The sequence below is a fragment of the Littorina saxatilis genome, linkage group LG4 (genome assembly GCF_037325665.1).
Source record: "Littorina saxatilis isolate snail1 linkage group LG4, US_GU_Lsax_2.0, whole genome shotgun sequence".
Classification (NCBI taxonomy): Eukaryota; Metazoa; Mollusca; class Gastropoda; order Littorinimorpha; family Littorinidae; genus Littorina; species Littorina saxatilis.
The window spans coordinates 32,245,560-32,269,977 of NC_090248.1; the positions used below are offsets into that span (position 1 = coordinate 32,245,560).

Genomic DNA, 24,418 nt, shown 5'->3' on the forward strand with positions numbered 1-24,418 from the left:
GTGTTTTGGTGTTCTTGGTGTTTCTTTAAAGTGTGTGTGTGTGTGTGTGTGTGTGTGTGTGTGTGTGTGTGTGTGTGTGTGTGTGTGTGTGTGTGACGGTATGTGTGTGTGTGTGTGTGTGTGCATTTGAGGTCACTACAATTAAAGATCAGATCATATTGTGAGTGTACTCACTGCACAAATCTGTGAAACATTGAAGTATAAGAAATAACCAGCCTCAGACGAACAGCTGGAAGATCAAATTTATAAAACGATATTCCCTCCAAGCTCTAACTTCAGGGTCATAAACAAGAAGACAATCTTTATTGTTTTTAAAAATCCATAATTTACACACAAAACACTGACCGATCCAGAATATTTCGTACAACCGAAAATCATCTGTTCGAGGCACTTCTGGCATTCTAAGTTTTCCTCCCGTTGCCGCCTCACCACACCGGCGTAGCTAGGACTTTGAACTTTCAAAGTTGCCCTACTGAGTCACGCGGCGCACGGAGGATTACGGTCCTCCAGTACAGCTACTTGACCAAACCATAGACCTATATCCCTGACCAAACCGAAGCCTGTACTTGTCTGTCAAGAACCATTTTTTGAAGAGAAATTGGTTCTTTCAACGTGGTTTGTGTGTGTGTGTGTGTGTGTGTGTGTGTGTGCGGTGTATGTGTGTGTGTGTGTGTGTGCGTGTGTGGATGTGTGTGTGTTGTGTGTGTTTGTGTGTCTGTGTGTGTCTGTGTGTGTGCCTTTGTTTAAAAAAAAATTATTTATTAATTTATTTATGTTTTTGTTGTTGTTGTTGTTTTTTGCATCAGTCATTTCAACTATTCTTCTTGTAGATTCAAATTCTTCGTTATTTTGTGTGCTTGCTTTCCGACTTTGCTTGCATGGGTAGAAAAAAGCATTCTCCATACTACAATATCCCCGTACCCTACTTAATTATACCTCCTACTTTGCTTTTTGACCTATGCAGAATATTCACTTGTGGCAAACCTGAACTTTGGTAATGGAAAACAAGTCGCGTAAGGCGAAAATACAATATTTAGTCAAGTAGCTGTCGAACTCACAGAATGAAACTGAACGCAGCAAGACCGTATACTCGTAGCATCGTCACTCCACCGCCCGTGGCAAAGGCAGTGCACGTGGAATTGACAAGAAGAGCGGGGTATTCGTTGCGCTGAGAAGGATAGCACGCTTTTCTGTACCTCTCTTCGTTTTAACTTTCTGAGCGTGTTTTTAATCCAAACATACCATATCTATATATTTTTGGAATCAGGAACCTACAAGGAATAAGATGAAAGTGTTTTTAAATTGATTTCGAAAAAAAAATTTTGATAATAATTTTTATATATTTAATTTTCAGAGCTTGTTTTTAATCCGAATATAACATATTTATATGTTTTTGGAATCAGAAAATGATGGAGAATAAGATAAACGTAAATTTAGATCGTTTTATAATTTTTTTTTTTATTTTTTACAATTTTCAGATTTTTAATGACCAAAGTCATTAATTAATTTTTAAGCCACCAAGCTGAAATGCAATACCGAACCCCGGGCTTCGTCGAAGAGTACTTGACCAAAATTTCAACCAATTTGGTTGAAAAATGAGGGCGTGACAGTGCCGCCTCAACTTTCACGAAAAGCCGGATATGACGTCATCAAAGACATTTATCAAAAAAATGAAAAAAACGTTCGGGGATTTCATACCCAGGAACTCTCATGTCAAATTTCATAAAGATCGGTCCAGTAGTTTAGTCTGAATCGCTCTACACACACACACATACACACACACGCACGCACGCACGCACATACACCACGACCCTCGTTTCGATTCCCCCTCGATGTTAAAATATTTAGTCAAAACTTGACTAAATATAAAAACTAAGCCCTTAAAGTGGTAAAAGTGCTGATTCTATCACTTTCTCCATTTGTTTTTTAAACATACAATTTTTACATTGAGTGTATCCGGGTTTCAGAGTACTGCTTCAACTATTAAATAGTTGACTTTGTACGAAAAAGACCTTCAATTTAGTATATCACATCATATGTTTAGCTTGAAAAGCAACGATATTTCGTGTGTACGCTTTTTGAGAATTTAGTGTTATAGGCCTACATCTGGATCGCGTTATATATATATTTCAGTTAGCTGAAAACTTCTAAAATGCACTTTTTAAGGTCAAATTTGATATTTTTTCATAACAACATTTCTCCTAATAAAATGATAAGAAAAAATCAAATTGTTCTAACTTTTTCAATTTGTCAGTCTCCCTAGTCTCCCTAGTTTTCAAAAAAATTGGATTCTTGCCCACTTTTAAAGTTTAATAACTCTCAATGTATCAATCGTACAAACTTCATATTTTGTACAACACTTGTACAAGTACTTTGACATACACAACATAACTTACAGGACAGCTGTTCAATTTTAAAGGTAATTATAGCACTGTAAAAATGCCTCGATATGCACTTTTTACCATTGAGACAATGGGCCTCCGTATGGTTGGTCGATCCACGCCTCTACTTTCGTTTTCTCGTCGTTTCTTCATTGGCTAAAAAACCGGAACAAGCCTACCCAAGAGTCCTAGCGTGACGTCAAAATTCCATCTATTTCCCAGATCCCCCTCTACTGACTAATGAGGTGTGGTTTGACCGTTGGTAGCTAGTAGCGGAAAATCAGCTAACATTGTTCATGCTCGGGAGGATTATATAGACTGAAAGGTAAGTGCAAAAAGTTTTCAAACATATTGATAGACGTAAAACTCAAATGTGAACTGTTTGACGGGATTTTGTATTGAAAAACAGGCACGTTTTAGCTTATGTTTGAGTGGCTGGCCAGGAAGTATCATTTAAGATCATCCATTTTGTTGTACGTCTTGTCGGATGTATTTGGGGAGAGGGGACATAAACGCTTGTCTAATAACACACTGCACGAAACGACAGTTGTGTTGAAATCGTATTATGACCATATTTCTTGTGGATTTATGTTCAAATTTTCGAATTCCGGCTGTTTGCGTGAAGTTGTAGCGGGCGCCATTTTGATTTCGATGACATCATCGGGCCGGGTGGGATCCGCAAAATCTTCCGTGCTTAGTATTTTCGTCGTCGAACTTTCTGTCCTCCGTGTAGGTCGAGGGTATTATGATTGTGTTACTGTTGTTTGATGTGTCTACTACTGTAAATACGGCTGTTGTTGTTACTGTTCTGCATCATTTGTCTGCAGTCGGTAAAGAGGAAGCAGATTATTTTGGCTATTGACAGTGCAACGAAAGCAGCTGCTGTTGAGCTGGGCTCGGTTATTATTTGTTTTATAGAGTATTTCACTTTGGGTAGGGTTCTTTGCACTCGTTCGTAAATGTAAAAAGTACAGCATCAAGCTGGTGGGTTTGCAAATGGTTACATCTCCTTTTGTACAGCCTGTCCCCAATGCTTCTGAGCCCCACCCATTAACTCTGTGTGTGATTGGTCACTGGAAGGGGATGTTCTCCAACCCATTGTAATGAGTCACTTTGATACTGCATGCATATTTCATTCAAAATCCTGCGTTTTCTGCATTCTTTGTAGTCTTTTGTGTGATTCTGTAGTTTATATTATATATTCGTTTTATGTCCTGGATGGCAATGACAGGGGTTGTTAAAGATGCTGCTTTACTATTAGTAATTACTATAAATAACAGGACCACACACATGTATTTTTAGACCAAGAGTAGGGGTTTATAACATGTGTTCGATGATCACTTCTTCAGTCTTGAAGTGGTGGTGGTTACACTAAGACGCATACTGTGTTGGTCTTTGTAAATGTTGTGTCCCTGTGACGGATATTCTGGTTGAAACTCTTTTGGTAACAAAGTAAATTATTGCTGGTAAGTGGTATATCATTTGATATTTTTAAAATTTTATTGTTCACTTGTTTTGTCACTTTTAATTATTGTTGGTGTTTGTTCTTTTGTTCGTTATTTATTGATGCTTTCGCTCTCTGTGTCATCAATATTTTGTTAAAGGCTGGGTTTTTATCAAGTATAATTTATGCTTGTGTTGTCTTTGACTTGAAGTTGAACAGTTTGTGGCTTTTGTTCATGTTGCCTATATTTGTTTGTTGCAGATAAGAAGTGCCAATGGCGGCTATAAGAAAGAAGTTGGTGATAGTGGGTGATGGCGCTTGTGGTAAAACCTGTCTCCTCATCGTGTTCAGCAAAGACCAGTTCCCTGAAGTCTACGTGCCAACAGTTTTTGAAAACTATGTAGCAGATATAGAAGTAGATGGTAAACAGGTAAATACTTTTTCAAACTCATGAAGTGATGTACTGTGTGTAAGTTCAGCATTAATTTCAACTTTGATGAATTGGATAAATTTACTCGTATTGCTGTGCTTTACATTTCCCTTCATGGCTTCAAATTCAGTAATTGGAAATCGGAATACAGAGAGTAACCTTTTATTTACCAGATTTGTATATTGTATAGTACAGCAACAGAACTCGTTCTCTTGGAGAGAGGAGGCAAGGTTATTACATTTACACTTACAATAGTCAACAACATGTGTTTACCAAGGAAGTTGCAAAACTTGTTACTGTCAGAATGGGTTGTATTGCAGTGGAAACCCCCTTTTAAGATTCCCTCCAATTTCAGACTTTCTCCCTTTTACCCAATTTCCCTCCTTTTTGGCTCACGTAAGTGTAGCCTATGCGATCGTAACTTTGTCTGTCTGTGCGTGCGTGCGTGTGTATGTCTGTGGTAGAAACTTTAACATTTCGTCATTTGAAGACGTCACATTATGACGTAAGAGGGTTAGACGTCACGCGAAGGAATTACTGAAAGTCTCGGTCATTGTTATTTTGAGCGGGCCGAGACTAGTTGGCAGTCGTGTCCCTGTAAGTAGGCTACATGCAGACAGACAGATCTAGATCTAGTGTCTCGCTTTCTTGCACAGTGTCACCTATGCTTACTGTGTGTGTATGTGTGACGGAGTGATTGAGTTTGTGTTACTTGTTTGTTGATTTCTTACGTGAGCCTTGAAGGCTTCGCCTCTTGTTAAGTCTGCTTTTGTTGAATATTTGGAGGTCTTAAAACTAAAAGGGGGGGGTTTCCTCTGTACAAGAAGCAATCCGCTTAACATTTTTAGACAGTGACAGTTCTTAGTCTTGCAAGATTGTCATGGTGTCTGTGAGGGGGTACTCTTTCCTTGGTAGACGATATCGCTTCAGGTCATAGGGATGATATGTTTGTTCAGTGGGTTAGATTTCCCCGACTACACAAATTGTGATTAATTTGTATACATGTGTATGTTTTAGTACTTACAGACCTGTTTACCAGTACGATTTGGGCGTATTTTGTACGCCAAATTATTATCGATACGCGACACACGCACAAAATATGCATAGGACTGAAGTCTAGAATACGTTTTCCGGTGTTGGTGTGCTGATTACGGGATGGTACAACTGATACCGGTTTCGGTCGAAGGGAGATAACCATGACAGCGAGTCTTCAGCTGTGGAAACCTTGTTCAGTTGTTGGCACGTGCGATCATCTGGACAATCGTGGCAAAATGAAGCGGTAAAATGTGCCAGTTTCGGATGACTGTACGAAGTCTAAACAGCGGAAGCAGCAGATTTTCTTGGAGAAATATAAGAAAGAGCCAGGAATTGTGGAGTCTACTATGGGAAAAAGTCATGCACACTGCAAGTATTGTAAATCAGATTTCTCCGTTGCCCATGCTGAGAAATATGACATCGAACGACACTGCAGTTCCAAAACTCACCTGGACAAGGTTGCTGCAAAGAAATCCGCTGAAAGCTGCCAAGGAATTATGAAGTTCATTCCCGCAAAGCAAATCCTGCCAGAAGAAAAGGCTGTTGTCCGTGCTGGAGCAATGTTTTCTGAGATGATTGTAAAAATGAACTTGCCACTGTCAACCGCAGATGTTATTTCACGAACTGCATCTTTTCATCATCAATCTGTTTGGAAGACACTGGTTATAATGCTATAAACTGACAGGTAAATAAAATTGTTTTGTCCCTGTTGTATTGGAAGGAGTTAAATTCTGAAGGTGTTCACAAGACATGCTATTCTTACACAAACACGGTTGCACCCACGCGTACATTTTCCCTAGCCCATATGGCTTTGCTTGCAAAGTACACTAACTTTTTGGGAAAGTACTCTTGCCTCGGGTTTAGAGTAAACAGGTCTGTACTTAGCACTTTGTGTAAATCAGCTCGTGATCATTTGAAATGGTAAACTGGATTGTGCGAATCACATTTCCAGTTTGTTTTCGTTGTCTTTGTTTTTGCATTATTTTGTGTAGCTGCAGACTGTCACTTTTCTGTTTAGTACGCTCATATCAAGGAGCTTCCCGCAGAAAAAACTGTTTTGTTGAGTTGTTGTGTGTGTCTTTCTTTGTGTTTCTTTTTGATTGTGTTCAATTACTGTACTGTTTAGTTATCTGTGTGCAAGGATCAGTGAAGTAGCAGAGTTGGTACCTGCATTGTCCGTCCATGGTTATTGAACTACACAATCGCTATTGGTATTAAGTGTTTCTTAGTGATTTTATTTCTATTACGCTGGTTCGTGGGCCCAGCCAAACTTCGTTTGCGTTGTCAGTTTTTCTTTGATTGAATCTGTACACAAGACCTTTTCTTCGTGTTTCTTCGTGGCTTGTGTGTCGAGGCGCTGAGTGTCTTGTCGATTTGTTTCTTCGTCGGCTGATTTGAGTCTGACTTCACAGTGTGCTTGGTGAGTTTTCATTCTGCATGCTTTCAGTTTGGGTGTTGACTGAATTTGAGCAAATTCTTTTGGATGCCTGCAGTTGGCGGTTGCCTTGCCTTTTATTTACATGGCTATTTTAGTTTTCCGTACATAATTCAGTTTGTTGCTTTCACAGCGTAGTTTTGAGTTGAGTTTATTTTTGTTGTTGAGTCTTTATTTCGTCCTAACTTTTGTTTGATAATCACCGTCGTTTTGTTTGCAACGAAGAACGTTTGATGATGCGAGAACTTTTGCTGAGTTAATTTGGTGTTGCTTCTGCATGGTGTGGAGTTTTTACTATGCATGTTCACATTTGATTAATTTTGTCATATTCCATGAGTTTTTCACCCCTCATAATTCACTAGAAACCCCCCCGTTGTTGTTTTTTGACATAATAATTCTATTTGACAGCATGTAAATGATAGTGCCTCAAAAATAAAACAATGTCACCTTACTTTTTACATTATAAAGGGGATATCAATTATGGATTTGTGGGCGAATTGTTGTTCTGAAACTGAAATATCAATACATGTATGCATTAGGCAAAAAAAAAAAATAGGTGTGGTTACGGTAACATAGCCAAAAAAATAGGGTAGGTAGGTAGGCAATCACTTTTTTTTTAACTTTTTTTTCTAATGTGTACAAATTAAACCTACCGTACTTGACAGGGAAATAAGTGTGCGACACGGACGCTTTCGCTTTCATTGCGTTTTTTGCACGAGTTCGTTTTTTTTTTTTTTTTTTTTTTTTTTTTGACAAATGTAATAAAAAGTTATAGGATCGGCCCCTAAAAATAGGGTAGGTCGGGTTACCGTAACCACACCTATTTTTTTTTTAGGCCTTAGTACTTTTAGGCAGGTTCAACTTCTGCATTGCCTTTTCTATTGCTGTGAATAGCATTCAGAGAAATTGGCATTTATATTGACAGGTCAATGGGAATGTTGGTTGTTCCGGCCGCGTCTGGTTGGTTAAGTATGGAGAATTGTTGGATCTCCCAGGTCACCTTATGTGCAAACCTGCTAGTGCCTTATCCCCCTTCGTGTGTACATGCAAGCTCAAGACCAAGCGCGCACGGAAAAGATCCTGTTATTCATGTCAGAGTTTCATGGGTTATAGAAACATGCCTGCAAGATTGGCCTATGTCTGCTTAAAGAGACATTGCAGGGGTTACGGCATGTTGAAGCAACGATCTGTCTTTTTGTCGCAGATTACGATATAAACAGTCAAAGGTTTAAACAAATTTCTCACAGATGCCGTCACAGAGCTTTAGTGTTGCCAGCCAAACGAAACTTTATGCGGTTTGCCAGTTCGCATCTCCTGCAAAAATGTAATTAACATTTCTCATGAACACGTTCTGGAGCTCAAGGCTGTGTGTCAAAATGGACCAACATACACATGTACCATCTTTTACATTACACACAATGTCTTGACGTGAAGTACCCAAAACAGAAAGAATTCTCGCCGAGGATTCCATGAAGGCTTTTTTGTGGCTTTTTAGTTTTACATAATTAGTTCATGATGTGAGTCTGGTCGAGGGTGACTCATTGAGTCATTCCTGTCCGGAGGCCGTCAAAAATTGATTCATAAAAAAAATATGCAGTTTTTGACTCCCTGTATTTCTTCAGGGGATAGCTGCCTGGGGCATGATTCAAAGCCCTGGGGGCTCCGTGCACCTGGAGTTGACAGGTCTAGTAACTTTAAATGGCGGGGTGGAATCAGTCATACATGTATAACAAATTAAAAAAAACATTGGTGTAGCCACAGTAGGTGGGAGTTTCAGCCAATGAGCCCAGACGAAGAAAGCATTCATGTTGATTGCAAACATCAACAGTAGTTATTTAATGAAGGATGATTTTAATATTTCAAGTTAGAGAGCTTTTGAAGCAACCTTGTTATTAAAGTGATTCGTGATTACCAATTTTTCAGTCCCAGGCTTGAAAGTTGAACACTGAAAGGGTTGTTATAGACAAAGGTATGCACACACTTTCTGTTTCAGTGTTTACAAAGTGTGCTTATTTTTCAGAGATGATTAAATTGTAATGTGCCAACTTTTTCGAAAATTGTCCAATACACCTTCAATATTCATTCCCACCACCCAAGCAACAGAAAGTTGGAAAGAAGGGGGATAATATTACTTATTAGTTATTTCCAAATAAGGATCACCTGTAGTTTTGTCAGTGTCAGACTGAAACTAAAAAGTAAAAGCTCTGCTTGCTCAAGTTGCTGCTTTGAAAGAATTAGTTAACTCCTCAAGCGCTGTTACAAAGTTAGTTAGCCTGGGGGTCTTTTGTTGTTTCTGCTTTATAATTATAGTTAGTGGTTGTAGTTTATTTGTTTCCTCTGTTAACTGGTAGGGGTAAAGATTCAATAGGAATGATTCTTTGAAGCACTGTGCTTGATCAGTGGAACAAACCTTGTGCATTCGTTTTAACTACCCGCAGAGGTTTAATGATATATGAAGGGGATATAACTTTCTGCGCATCACAGTGCAGAGTGCTCGCGTGTTACTTGCATTTAAAAAGAAACATTTGCCTACAGTATTCACAACGTCCAATTTTAAGTGAATAATTGGTGCGGTCATTGTATGGAATATATATCAGACCTGGGAACCCATACGATTTCGCCGTATTTTGTACGCATGATTGTCGAGAATACGCTCAATACGGTCAGTGTGGGGAAAAATACGACGAAAAAATTCCTAGACTACTTTTCTTCACAAGCCCATCCTGAAGCCGATCCAGTATTTTGGCACATGATTACGTCACTATATTAGTCGCCGTCGAAAAAAATATAATCGGATCGTGTCAATCAAAACAACCAGGCAAACGAAAGTACGGTATTTGGTGAAATCGGCTCCGAGAATAAACAAGTGAAACAAAGAAGAAAAGTGAAAAAGTTTGAAGAAAAATATCACTCACACACAATTTGTAACCAACGCACACATGTAGTCCCGCCCGGAATAAGCTTTTTTTGGATGATTTACGACTTTCGCGCACATTTCGAGCAGACGAAAACACAACATGGCGGCTCTCGCTCATCCAACTATCGCGAGACACAAAAAAACCGAAATCTCGCGCGAGCGAGATCCTGAAACATCCGATGTTTCTCTGTACGCTTGTCACGACGACGACTTGTTGACAAACGAAGATTCGCGAAAGAAAGAGAAAAGCGCCGAGTCTTGAGTAGAGAGCTAATAAAGTACCGGTAATCGATAATCGAGCTAAATGAAAATCCGCGGCTGTGTGGAGTACGCTCATTTTTTTGAAAATACACCAAGTTTGTTTGAGAATACTCAAAGTGCAAAACAGGGGTTCCCAGGTCTGATAATTATATACCGAGCAACAAAAGAAACGTGAAAAAAATTCTGCAATGTTTCATTGACAAAATCTCGAACAATTATTGAGTTAGAATTATCAAACCACAAAAGTTTGATGAAGGCATGTTTGACCTAGCTGTTGTGTGATTATTTTGATGCTGCGACTGTTTCAACACACGGGACAAGCAGGTTTAACGTTTACGACATTTTGGAGGTCTTGCTCAGTCAGTCTTTATCGCGCTCTCTGGCCACTGATTGGACACTGGTGGCTTTCAATGATGTTCCTGGTAGTGTCAGTGGCTATATTGAATCGATCTCGAAGACGTTGTGGCAGGAAATTGCGATCTTGTCTTATTGGGGTAATGCGAAAAATCCACCGCGTTGCATAACTGCAGTGCTTCCAATGTCAACAGAACATTGCTGAAAGTGATTAGACTGTTGACATATGCACGTTTAAAGCACATGCCAGCGCTTCTGGATCATCCCCAGCTTTAAATCGACCTGGCATTTTGGTGGTGTCAATCCTGGCTGTTTCAAAAGTGAGACTGGCAGCAAGCGTGCCATGGTCTCTTTTGGTTGCTAATGCATTAGTGAACACATCTCGCACATCAGATTTCTCCTGTTTCACTTGCACGTGCTGCGAGTGCGCATTTGGTGTTTAACGTTAAACCTGCTTGTCCCGTGTGTTAAAACAGTCACAGCATCAAAATAATCAAACAAAAGCAAGGTCAAACATGCCTTCATCAAACTTTTGTGGTTTAATAATTCTAACTCAATAATTGTTGGAGAGTTTGTCAATCAAACAATGACGAATTTTTTCGTGTTTCTTTTGTTGCTCGGTATGCTAAAATAGTAAAATTTCAGTTGTGCATGTTTCTTGTATAGAATATACCCCCCGCGGGTTAGGGGGGGAAGAACTTACCCGATGCTCCCCAGCATGTCGTAAGAGGCGACTAACGGATTCTGTTTCTCTTTTTACCCTTGTTAAGTGTTTCTTGTATAGAATATAGTCAATTTTTGAGTCACTTGAGAAAAAGTGACTCTATGTAATCGGTCAGTGTTAGTCTGTCCGCCGGCCGGCCGTCCGTAGACACCACCTTAACGTTGGACTTTTCTCGGAAACTATCAAAGCGATCGGGCTCATATTTTGTTTAGTCGTGACCTCCAATGACCTCTACACTTTAACGATGGTTTCGTTGACCTTTGACCTTTTTCAAGGTCACAGGTCAGCGTCAAAGGAAAAATTAGACATTTTATATCTTTTCTCGGAAACTATCAAAGCGATCGGGCTCATATTTTGTTTAGTCGTGACCTCCAATGACCTCTACACTTTAACGATGGTTTCGTTGACCTTTGACCTTTTTCAAGGTCACAGGTCAGCGTCAAAGGAAAAATTAGACATTTTATATCTTTGACAAAGTTCATCGGATGTGATTGAAACTTTGTAGGATTATTCTTTACATCAAAGTATTTACATCTGTAGCCTTTTACGAACGTTATCAGAAAAACAAGGGAGATAACTAGCCTTTTCTGTTCGGCAACACACAACTTAACGTTGGGCTTTTCTCGGAAACTATACAAGTGACCGGGCTCAAATTTTATGTGAACGTGACTCATTGTGTTGTGAATAGCAATTTCTTCCTGTCCATCTGATGCCTCATATAATATTCAGAACTGCGAAAGTGACTCGATCGAGCGTTTGCTCTTCTTGTTGTAAAGATTTTAGTCAAGCAGTATGTAAGAAATGTAAAGTCCTTTGTACTGGAAACTTGCATTCTCCCAGTAAGGTAATACATTGTACTACGTTGCAAGCCTCTGGAGCAATTTTTTGATTAGTGCTTTTGTGAACAAGAAACAATTGACAAGTGGCTCTATCCCATCTTCCCCCGTCGCGATATAACCTTCGTGGTTGAAAACGACGTTAAACACCAAATAAAGAAAGAAATGACCCCAAGACATAACTCGCGTTGACCCTCATCAAATTTCCAGAGCCTGGTCAAGTGCTTGTCATGTAATGTCAAATAGTTAATTTCTCCAACGCTTTTGAAGCTACAGCTCTGAGACTTGAAACACATTAATTTTTAAAGGTTTGGGTCTGATGACCTTAAGACATGACCAAAGTCAGATTGACTGTCAACAAATGTGAAGGTCTACAGATCATTAAATGGATAATTGTCAATTGTTTTAAAGGTTCGGGAGGTGCAGCTTTGAAACTTTACACCACTAGGTTTTGATGGCTGTCCGACATGACCCAAGTCTGCTTGACTTTCATCATACTTCAAGGTCATAGTGGGGTCGAATATATGTGAGAGTGGAAGATTCGTTTTTGTCAATGTGTTTGAAGTAACAGCGTTGAAACTTTACATACTTTCAGAGTTTGATGACCTGTAGTTATGACTCGAATCTTCAAGGTCACAGAGGGGTCAAGTTCGGGTGGGAAAAAAATGGAAAAACTATCATTTTATTCATTTTTGATGCCATACCCGAGTAATATGAACATTTGCTTTTCTTGTTAATTCAGTAGTGTGGCTCATATATGTAGTAACAGAAAGAGTGAGAATTTGAGAGCACTGCTTTGGAAGACATCTTTGAGAAAAAAGTAGCACAGTTAGTATTTTTGTGTGGTGTGGATTTGCTTCATGCAGGCTTTGGCTTGAACAGAAAATTGGCCTAGAAATAACAAGCCCTTAAAACTGCAGTTACTTTTCAGTCACTAGTCTTTGGGCAAAAAAAAAAAAAGGTGTGGTTACGGTAACATAGCCGAAAAAAATAGGGTAGGAAGGCAGGCAATCACTTTTTTTTTTTAACTTTTTTTTCTAATGTGTACAAATTAAACCTACTTGACAGGGAAATAAGTCTGCGACTCGGGCGCTTTCGCTTTCATTACGTTTTCTGCACTCGTTTTCTTGGTTTTTTTGGACAAATGTAATAAAAAGTTATAGGGTCGGCCCCTAAAAATAGGGTAGGTCGGGTTACCGTAACCACACCTATTTTTTTTTAGGCCTTGTAAGTTAGTGAATTCTTGTAAAACATGAATACATGATGTTCCTTTGATTGCTTATGCTTAATTTGGCTACAAATATAATCATACATTTAAGAGGGTGACTGTGAAGTTTAATCAGATGTCCATCAAACAATCACAAGAGGCATCTTATGTCTTGTAGGTGAAATGTGATTCAAGACATTGTGCCTGTTCATTTTCTTCCATGCATGGAAATAGCAATTACATTGACAGTTTGTGCTATCCCAGTACCGGGTAATAGTATTTCAACATTATTTTGGTCCAGAAAACAGCTTAAAGTTCATCATGTACCTGGTGGGTAGGATAGGACATAGCATGTCATGTCACATCCACAGTGAATCTTGTTGGAGTTTTCCCTGTGGTTTTGTTTCAAGTGACTGATTTGAGTGTCATTTGAGATGTTTCTTTCCTTGGAATTTGACGAGGGATCAAAGATAGCATCTCTGTTCTGGGCCTGTTTCAGTGTTTAATGTATCCATTATTAATTTTAAATTGGTGCTATTTGTAACATCAGTTCAGGTTCTGAAGGTTCAAAAATCGAGAAGCAGTCTTAGAGTCAGATTGTTAAATGTGGCTGCCCTTGAGCAAAGTAAGGCTTGTTACAAACGCATGATGTGTTCAACCAACTAATGTCATTTTAAATGTGCAAAAAACTAATCCAGAGAATTCCGTCTGGAATGGTTGCTATGTTTGTGTGCAATTAATACCAATGACTTGTAGCAGTTACTGCTCGCTTGGATTTTTCTTCCATCGCCATTTTTATCTTGAGTTATTGGTAAACATAAAATAAAACTTCTTTTAGTTCGTTAGTAAAAGAACAGGTCTATATTTTGTGAGTGTTAAAAAGAGAATTCTGTGATTTAAAATAATTATAAATGTACGGAATTGACTTTTCAGAGGAAGTGTGGTCCTTTCTGTCAATAAATGATGTTCGGAAATAACTCTTGTCGGGTTTGTAAATGTAATGGTTGTGAAAAAATGAATACCTGGCTTTTAGTGAGACAAACAATCTACATGTGCTCTTGTCCACATGTTTCAGACACGCCCACTCGCTAGTGTAAATCACTGATTAGCCTACAATGTCACAAAGGAAAATGTAACTTTCCCATGTGACATAAGCCAGTCACTAGCAAGGGTGTGTGTCTGAAACATGTGGACAGGAGCATTAGTGGATAAATTGTCTCACTGAATGTAAGGATATTCCCTCTTTCACAGCCAATACAACCCAGGCACAATTATTTCCTGATTTCGTCTATTCTGCAGAAAACTGTTTTACTTTTTAGGACACGTCTTATGGAGTCACTGTGTGAACATCTCTAAGAATGGCTCTTGCTACTGATACTGTCAAATAAAAGGATAAAAACTATCATTGTATCATACTATCAGCTTCATTAATCAGGAAGCATATTTCGGCTTGATTCATATTATTATTACTAGAAGATGACAGTTTAGAAAAATGGGTTGCCTTGATGTTTCAACTTCAAGTCTAAATGTAGCTTGTTTTTGTATTTGTTCCAGGTGGAACTTGCTTTGTGGGACACAGCTGGACAAGAAGACTACGATCGCTTGCGACCATTGTCCTATCCTGACACCGATGTCATCCTCATGTGCTTCTCCATTGACAGCCCAGACAGCTTGGAGAACATCCCTGAGAAATGGACGCCGGAGGTGAAGCACTTCTGTCCCAACGTCCCCATCATCCTCGTAGGCAACAAGAAAGATCTGCGCAATGACCCCAACACAATCCGAGAGCTGCAGAAAATGAAGCAAGAGCCCGTCAAGTCAGAGGAAGGACGGAGCATGGCCGACAAGATTGGAGCCAATGCCTACCTCGAATGCTCAGCCAAAACCAAAGAGGGCGTACGAGAGGTGTTCGAACAGGCCACTCGGTCAGCACTCACCACAAAGAAAAAGAGGAAAAGCAAATGCACGGTGCTTTGAGAAGGGGGCAAGCTAGCAATCTGGGACGTGGTGTGGGGCAGCGATCATCAACTGACCTTTCCTTCTTAGTCTCGTCAACCTGTCTGTGTCTACACTGCCACAGGAAAGAGTTTGGGGGTCCATCAGAATTTGGTGTGACGCTCAGTCACCCATTGGCCTCGCTATTGGTGTCTCAAGTCGAGAAAAGAGACAGGGTCTGAGCGGCATCATTTTCCAGCACTGCTGTGGCACAAAGACAGCTCCTGTAACGTTGACTGTCCTGGTTCTTGAACCATCTGTCAAGTCGCACTCACACCACGCTTCCAACACCTTAGTTACTCTTCTCTGACTGGACTTTGTTTTATTATCATTACATTGACTTTTTATATTGTTGGAGAGACAGAAAGGTGCTGGTCGCAAGCCGGTCACTGTTGTGTGTTAAAGTTTACTTCAGGGTGTGGAGGAAGGAGAGCTGGCTAGCTTGGCATCAATTCTGTCAACAGCAGACAGGGATCAATTCTGTCAACATCTTTGAACTTAAGTTAGCTTCGAACTTCAATAGTTTTTTCAGTCGTGGGTCTAACCCCTGTAAATGATGAACATACGGTACATGATTCAGATTCTTGAATAGCAATCTTTTGGAAGAAGTCTAATCTATCATGTATCGCACAGATACACAGGAACTTTGTGTCAACTTTTGAATCAATTTGGACAAGTGTGGATAAGACGTTCTGTCCGCAGCAGAAGCTTAGACTTTAAATTCAGGCTGAATTATGACGCCTTTCGTGACATAAATAGCAGGACTATATTTGAGTATAACTTGTTATGCCTTCTTAACTTTCAGACAATTCTCTTTTCTTGAAGCTGTAGAGCTTAATTCGCCATCACTTCCTGTGATTTGCATGTGTCGGAGAAGCCAGTTTGGCATCAAGCTGTAATTAAGTGGAAGAAGATTGGTTTTAGGGGACTGGGCATCACAAAATTGCACATTGTGCTTCAGCACACGCCGTCTCTATGCACAGATATCTAACTTCCAGAAAAGACCTGTCCTTTGTATTGATAATTTGATTGCAGTTGCATTTTTTGGCATACTGCTGCTGCAGCTGTGTTCCACAAAAGGGGCACACTCTTTGCTGGAAAAGGTCACTTGTCTCTGCTGGCCAGCTCCTCATCCCACATCTGTGCAACTGCAAAGCCTTTTGTACTGATACTCCCATCTCATTGTGCGTCAGATCCCGTGTTTATCTTTTTGTCTTATTTTTTAAGATTGTGTACATAGAAGCTTTTGCGCATTTATTTTGTTACGTATGAGAAATTGGACATTGTTTTATGTGCACAAGAAGAATCTGTTGACATAACTTACAAGCAGAACAAGTATCTGTTTCTATGATACTGATTTAATTGTACTAATAAATACATTTTAAATTATTCTCACATGAAAACAGCAAGAAGAAACAAGTTGGAAAGCTTATATTTGGATGCAGTCCACAGAAATGTCTTGAGCAAGGTTTGCATTAATGACATGCTGGGTAACTCTGGGCATTTTTTGAATGCAATGATATGCCTGTATCATTTGCATTGATCTTCATGTTGTGGTCATGCTTAATGACTGGTAGTCCTGTTTTTCACACTTACAGGAGGGATTAGCCATGTGCTGTAGGTAAAATTAGAACTCGGACAACACCAACATTCAGCATTGTCTTGCCTGTCCATTTCAATTGTGTCTCCCAAAACAACATGCACTAATCAGTAATCTGGAGCTTCAATCTAGTTCACGAATGCCTTGCATCAAGTTTGCTGTGGCCAAGTTGTGAGTGAATTGGAATTGGAAAATTGACGCCCTTGCACAAAACTTTATCATCTGATGCAATACTATAAACATTCCCAGCTCATTGGGCCTATTTTGCTGTCTGTCTGCTGTAATGCCCATCTGTCATTTCCAAGATCACCACATCAATTCCTTGCAGTGAGGCTGCTTCAGATGTATGGGCTATTTACCTTTTGAATCACCTTTGCTGTATACATGTCTGTACAGTGTATGTGAAGCAGACGCTAGTGTTTTACACTCTGGGTTGATACCTATCTTTCCCCTGGTACAATGACGGGCTTTATTGTGTGTGTTGATCTGAAGCAGCAGGGTGCTTTTGCTGACTGTCACTCACTGCTGTTCATTTTGAGGTTCTCTGTTGCTGTGTTTAAATAGTCTGTCCCAGAAATATCGTTCCGCTGTAAGGTACCCGTTTGAGAAACATGTTTTGACAAAGCATATGCTGTTAGCAGAATTTGGATAGGATTTCCCTCCGGTAAGGCTGAGTATAAAAGTTTTGTCCATGCAAGGTCATCAATGATCATTGATTTGACATTTTGAAGTTGCTCCGACAAGATGGCTGCAGTTGTAAATAGGATGAATGTGTGTTTATCATTATACATGTAGCTTGATCAACGTGCCACAGCTCTGTACTTAAGTTGAGGCTCAGTAAGGCCATATTCTAGACATAAAGCCTTGCATCATATATCACACAGCACTCTCTCTCTCTCTCTCTCTCTCTCTCTCTTGCTCTCTCTCTCTTTGAAGTGAAACATTCACTCAGACAAGCACATAACTTGAAAGTAAAGAGCAACACTTTTTTTGTTTTTTAAGCAGCGGTCATACAGCCACATAGTAAGCATTTGATTTTTGCCCTCTTTGAAACTCCACAAAGTTGTCAATTGTGTGCGTGTAAAATCATGCAGGTTCTGTTCTCTATGATGGTTTTTCTAAATCAAAGTGTGTGTAGTTGAAAGTTGTGGGCTTGTGCTTATTTTGTGACCATCTGTATACGTGGGTAATTTTCCACCTGTTTCATTGCGTGTATTTGTAGCTCTTTGTATCCATGTTGTAGCTCGGCTGCCTCTCTTCAGCAGTGGGCTATATCATGTATATCGCTAACAAAATGAATAAATTTCCTATGGTCTTAACGCTGGTTGGTGTCAATTTGTGTGGACATTGTGTACGAGTATGGATTGTGTCTGTACCTTGTTTGTCATCTTATAAGATGGTAAATGAATGTATCCAACTAAATCAAATTGACACAAGATCCATTCTCAAGTCAGTAGAAAAGGGTGGGGTTGTTTTAGTGAAAAAAACATTGATGTTTTCTCCTTAATTAGTGAGTCACTTCCACTTTGCAGTAGTGACACTGATTACAGAATAAGGCTTGATTTAGAAATTATTTTAAAAGCATGGTAGAATTAATTTTTGACCCTTTTATTGTCATTGAATGACATTCATGCCATGATCTCTTAATTGGGGGAAAAAACAGGAGTGAATTGCATGCTTGTTTTGCTTCTTAAACACATGAAATTGCAGTTGAGCCCTCCCTTCTGTTCTTAATGTCTGTAAATTTACCTTCATTTTTAGACTCCCACCCTTTTAAAGGGATGTGTAATATACAGGCATGGGAATTGTCCGCTGAAAGGCAAATTTCCGCTGAAATATTTTGTTGTTCCGCCGAAAAAGCAAAAGTGTCCGCCGAAAAAATAAATGGGGGAGGCAAAAATGGTTCTAAAAACTGAATTTAATGGCAAACTTGGAGCTCAGATGACACCAAATTGCACCATTTGGGTTCTTAGGAGAGAAACAATTTCCGGGGGGGGGGGGGGGGGGGGGGGGGGGCATGCCCCCGGACCCCCCTAGTAAGGCAAGGCGATTCGCGCCGTCGACTTAGCTATTACTTACAGATTTTCGGCCTTTTTTACTTCTTTCAATTCCCATGCCTGAATATAAAACAGAAATGTGGAAAGGCATAGATTTCCATTAGCCTGTAACTCTTGAAATATACCACCCGCAGAAAATTTGACTAAGCAAAACCTTTTGATATTTTTTCATTGTCTGAGAAAGTTTTTCTCTGTAATCACAATTTCATGGTTTATGTATTTTGCAATAATATTAAAAGTTTGTGCTGCCAAATGCATCTTTTTTGTACTGATCACTCTTCTCTTGCCTTTCTTCTCTACGCTCTTCCCTCTCTTCTCTTCCTCATTCTTCTCTTTTTTCTTTGCTGACGAAAGAAAGTCGACATGGTGGAAATACAATGTAAAATAGTCAACTTGCAAAATACGCCGCCTTGAGAGCTCTTCAGCGGCAGAGGGGGGATAGTGCGCTTCACTGTGGGCAACTTTTATGGTGGCAGGTTTACATTAAATAACTCGCGCACTTTTAAATATCCTTTTCTAAATTTTAAGAATTTGTAATCGGTTACCGAACTCTAAAATAAGTTTGTTTGCAAGTTTACGGTATGAGTATGTGAGTGATGCTTATTTTGTCACTGTAAGTGAAAAGCAAAATGTTTGTGCAGTGGATCAATTGTGCGGAACTATACAAGTGAATGAATAATACATAAATAAGTAAGTAAATAAGATTGCAAAAATAAAATTGTTTGTAAAATATGGTGGTTTTCACTGTTGCTGTAAGTTCTCTACGGAAAAAGTGAACGCCCGACACTGCCCTTTTCCTCTGTTTCACATTGTTTCTTTTTACATTTAGTCAAGTTTTGACTAAATGTTTTAACGTAGAGGGGGGAATCGAGACGAGGGTCGTGGTGTATGTGCGTGTGTGTGTGTGTGTGTGTGTGTAGAGCGATTCAGACTAAACTACTGGACCGATCTTTATGAAATTTGACATGAGAGTTCCTGGGTATGATATCCTCAGACGTTTTTTTCATATTTTTGATAAATGTCTTTGATGACGTCATATCCGGCTTTTCGTGAAAGTTGAGGCGGCACTGTCACGCTCTCATTTTTCAACCGACGAAGCCCGGACTTCGGTATTGCATTTCAGCTTGGTGGCTTAACAATTAATTAATGACTTTGGTAATTAAAAATCTGAAAATTGTAAAAAAAATATTTTTTTCATAAAACGATCCAAATTTACGTTCATCGTATTCTCCATCATTTTCTGATTCCAAAAACATATACATATGTTATATTTGGATTAAAGACAAGCTCTGAAAATTAAAAATATAAAAATTATGATCAAAATTAAATTGTCGAAATCAATTTAAAAACACTTTCATCTTATTCCTTGTCGGTTCCTGATTCCAAAAACATATAGATATGATATGTTTGGATTAAAAACACGCTCAGAAAGTTAAAACGAAGAGAGGTACAGAAAAGCGTGCTATGCTGCACAGCGAAACCACTACCGCGCTGAACAGGCTCGTCAGTTTCACTCTGTTTTGCACAAGCGGCGGACTACGGTCATTGTGAAAAAATGCAGTGCGTTCAGTTTCATTCTGTGAGTTCCACAGCTTGACTAAATGTAGTAATTTCGCCTTACGCGACTTGTTTTTCCCTTCCTTTTGTCTTTAAAGGATGTTGCATGGATAGAGGGAAGAGATTATAAGTAGTTCGCAACAATTAGTAATCTAAATATTGTATCAAAAACAAATTCATGTGTGCTTTTTTCATGGCCTGACTCAGAAGGATTTTTTAATTAGCAAGAAATTTTTAACGCACAATCTGCAAGATGAGATCGGAAGGGCTCCTTTGAAAAATTGTTTTACATACGTACATCACTCTTATACATGTTCTTAGTGCTATAAATAAATCAACTTGATAGGGAATAAAGAAAAACAAACATGCAAAATAGTTACAACATATCAATGAGTACACATCCGACAGCGATTCTCGGAAATAAACCGACTAAAAAGATACGATATGATAACGTTCTTGTTAATTTTCTTTTCCATTCCATACAAAACTGTGTTTACTCTTTCCATCAGATTTTCCTGTCTGCCTTACTTTCATTGAGAAAGAAAATGGCTTTTGGCTTATTCTTTCTGAGCGAAGTGAACATCTATACAGTTGAAAACTGCTACTACAGAAATTGACTAGTTCAGTAGTTGCTTGATGGGCTAGTGATTCGGGATTTTTAGTCTGACCCAGCTAGTTTTTTTCTTGACAAGGGCGATCAGGCTGGTGTATTAAATAGTATTGATTCAAGCTTTGGATAGATGAGATGGACCAATGCTCATAGTTACAAAACAAACTGAAATTCATAAACAATTGAGGAGCACTAATTCAGCTGGAGTGGAGGGCTATTTGCAGTGACTTCTTCTTCTGCGTTCGACGATTTGTCGTAGTAAGCGTAGACATCCGGTCTGCTCCCCGCCTAATGGCCGATGTCTTCCGTCTTCGGGGTACTACGTGGGTTTAAATTTGGAGTGGTCCTTCTCCTAGAGGAGTTTCCTTGCAGGGATAGTGAGCCTCCTCTGCCCTCGTTTTAATTTTGGAGTGATCTTCTCCTAGGACAGCTGCCTTCCAGGGTTGACGAGCCTGTCCTGCCCGGCTATTTAACCCATAGTTGGGGGTTGGTTCGTGGGCACCAGGGCGTATCCACATGCCCGTGGGCCTGCATGCCACACGTCTAGGGGCCAACCTCCTCCGAGTCCTTGTAGTTCAGCCTGGGGCCTTTCGGTACCCAGTTCACGCCTGTCGCCACGATGGAGGCACTACAAAGGGCTTGCTGTGGAGAGGTTATGTACTGGCAGGAGAGACTGACGCAAGCTGCTCTCTTTTCGCGTTGTCCTGAAAAGGACGGTGCTAGCCAGCGGTGAGGGCTGAAAGCGAGAGGTGACAAGCACAAAACACTTCGCCAACACACTAGACACATCACACAACCATTTGACAGGCTTTGCAGTGACTGAATCCATTGCTACATGTTGTGCACCAGCATGAGAGGTAAGGCGAATAATTCAGTTGTGGTAAGTACATTCTTTTTCCCTGCTGCTGCAGTTGCATAGCCTAGCTCAGTTTTGTGTTTCTTTTTGTTGTCATCCAGGTTGAACTAGCACTGTGGGATACTGCTGGCCAAGAGGATTACGACCGTTTGCGACCGCTCTCCTACCCCGATACAGATGTCATCCTCATGTGTTTCTCCATCGACAGCCCGGACAGCTTGGAGAACATCCCTGAGAAATGGACACCCGAAGTCAGGCATTTCTGTCCCAACGTCCCCATCATCCTGGTCGGCAACAAGAAAGATCTGCGCAATGATGAAAACACCAAACGAGAGCTGATGAAGATGAAGCAAGAGCCGGTGCGACCAGAGGAGGGTCGTGCCATGGCAGAAAAGATCAACGCTTACTCCTACCTGGAGTGCTCAGCCAAAACCAAGGAGGGGGTGAGGGAGGTGTTTGAGACGGCCACGCGGGCAGCTTTGCAGACCAAGAAGAAGAAGAAGGGCGGCTGCATTGTGTTGTGAGCAAAGTGCGCAGGGGACGGGTCAAGTCTGGAGCCAGAAGGGTCTGGCTGCCCTACACACTGTGTTGACCGCCTCAGGAAAGTCTGGCGCCTCACTGCTGTCACTATTCTTCACCAAGCACCTGGCTCAGTTGCTGGCCACCAGGTCAAGTTTAGGACAGCATCCGGCGCTGCCAGGCTTCTTGTAGGACTTCAACGCAGTGTCTGTCAGAGTGGACTATATCAGGACTTTCACCAACGGCTCATTTCTCTGCTGCCAGTCGTAAGCTGGTTCTCATTAATCTGTGTAGGGTCAGTGGAATGTTAACTGTTCACATGGGGGGTATGTGGGGGAGAAAGCTTCCAGTAGTCTGTATTGCGTGCCTTGCTCATTCACCTGGCCTGGCCTCCTCCACCTTTTCATGTAGACGGGAAGTGTCATACATTCTGAATCTTATCATTCTCTGGAGTGTCCAGGGCTGTGGCCTGCCTATACTCAGAGCGTGGGAACACAATTTACCCACAGGGAGTAGGGGTGGAGAGAGGTGCTTCTGCTCTTGAGAATTATTTATGCGTCTGCTTACTGCAACACGTTTGGGTGGCTGTGTTTTATTTCTAAGCTGTAGAGTTAGAAAGGATTATGATTTAATTGTCGAGAAACCAGAACTTCTTGTCCTGGTGTGACAAGGCGAGGGATTGGTTTTTTTTATAGCCTGCTTTCTTTTTATTTTATTTTTTCTATTAAGTATTATTACATTTTTGTCAAAAGATCAACTCTTTTTCTCATATTTTGGAATTATCATTGATCTGATACCTTAGGTAACAAAAGATATTCATGAAAATGCTGTTGGGCCATCTTATTTGAGACTATGTTTTTTGTGTGCTTGTTACATAGAACTTTTCTTTTCTGAATGTAAACACTTTTTTCCCAGTCTATATAAAGTAGAAGCTGGTAGATAAGATTCACAATTTGTGCTCAAGTCTGTTGCAGCACCACTGCTGACGAGTTGAAATTGAATTAGATTAATTTTGCCTTCAGTTTTCTTCTAGCTCATGTACCGTTGATAATGGAATAGGTAGGCTTAGTGACAGTTATTGTTCTTTTTTTTTACACCAGAAACCTCTGGTACTGATGCAAAAATTGGTTGAGCCTTTTTAGGGGTCTTTTTGTAAATATAATGAGAAGACGGAAACTGTATGCAACTGTTTTATATAATAATGTCAGGTTGTATTGATGTTGAAGATCTGGGCTGATTTTATGTAATTGCAAATCTTTGTTTCTTTCTCTTGTTCTAATTATTTATTTATTTATTGTTTGAAAATGTTTTGTAAAGCAAGCTACAGCTGAAGTCGGCTTCATCACAGAAAGAAAAGCACAGGTAGCACTTGCAGTTGATGGTTTACATAGGTTTAATACTTAATATGGAGGTTAGTTTTGCATTGTCTTTAGTATTATTGTATGTCTTCCTTTTTGAGACTGTTCATGCTGAATCAGGTAAAAGCAAAGGTGGTATTCACTCATTGTGCATTTTGTAATTGTTTGTTTTTAGTGAAATTGATCCAGTATCTGTTCTGTGGTTGACGTGTGTGCATGGAGATTGCCAAAATAGTGTTATGCATCATTCTTCATTTCTTTCCAATAATTCATCAGTGTGAATTGGGTCAAAGGTTACAATCGCAAGGCGAGTGTCTCACCGTCATTTGAAAACTGTGAATGGAATTCAGAGATCCTCGGCTGTACATGTTTCTTGATAATTCACCTTGGCTGGCAACAGAAGCCAGCATTTTGCATTTCTGATTGATCATTTTATACTTCTAGTGATGAAGTTCCTTGTATGATAAGCCTTATTTGTCATTCTTGCTTGTTTCTGGACCACCATTGTGGAAACTGTTTTATTTTGCATCTGTCTAGCTTGAAGTTTGTGTTGGTGGTGTTTTGATGGAGAAGTTTGTTGTACAAGTGTTAAGTGTTGTAGCATAGGCTATCCTGTGACTTATGTAATCAGTGGTTTGTACCCTCTTCCTCCTACCTTCTTTGACTGTTTCTGATCGACCCGCTTTCTCTGAAACCTATTCAGACTTTGTAACATTTGCCTCTCTTACTTCCCCTCAATAATGTAATAAATTTATGATTGCAAGTCTTTGCTGTCTGTTTTTACCAGATGGGATGTTTGAACGGCAGAAAGAAAGGACATTAATGCTGATCTGCATCCACAT

General features: G+C 39.9%; 1 protein-coding gene across 2 annotated transcripts; it reads left to right on the forward strand.

The window, feature by feature from the left end:
- Window positions 1–2,573: 2,573 nt before the first annotated feature.
- Window positions 2,574–24,339, forward strand: LOC138964517 (ras-like GTP-binding protein RHO). 2 transcript variants are annotated; one of them, XM_070336496.1, is made up of 3 exons: window positions 2,574–2,706; window positions 4,087–4,255; window positions 21,801–24,339. In XM_070336496.1, exons 2-3 carry the CDS (start codon window positions 4,100–4,102, stop codon window positions 22,221–22,223), a joined length of 579 nt encoding a protein of 192 aa, XP_070192597.1. In that variant the 5' UTR covers window positions 2,574–2,706; window positions 4,087–4,099; the 3' UTR covers window positions 22,224–24,339. The 2 variants fall into 2 exon arrangements, with proteins under 2 accessions (XP_070192597.1, XP_070192596.1); XM_070336495.1 differs by lacking the exon at window positions 21,801–24,339 and adding an exon at window positions 14,579–15,146.
- The last annotated feature ends 79 nt before the right edge of the window (window positions 24,340–24,418 follow it).

What these genes read in the sequence shown, in the direction of transcription:
- LOC138964517 (XM_070336496.1), top strand. Translation starts at nt 4,100, where the DNA reads ATGGCGGCTATAAGAAAGAAGTTGGTGATAGTGGGTGATGGCGCTTGT. An exon ending in TAGAAGTAGATGGTAAACAG is followed by an intron (nt 4,256 to 21,800) that starts GTAAATACTTTT and finishes GTTGTCATCCAG; the next exon opens with GTTGAACTAGCACTGTGGGA.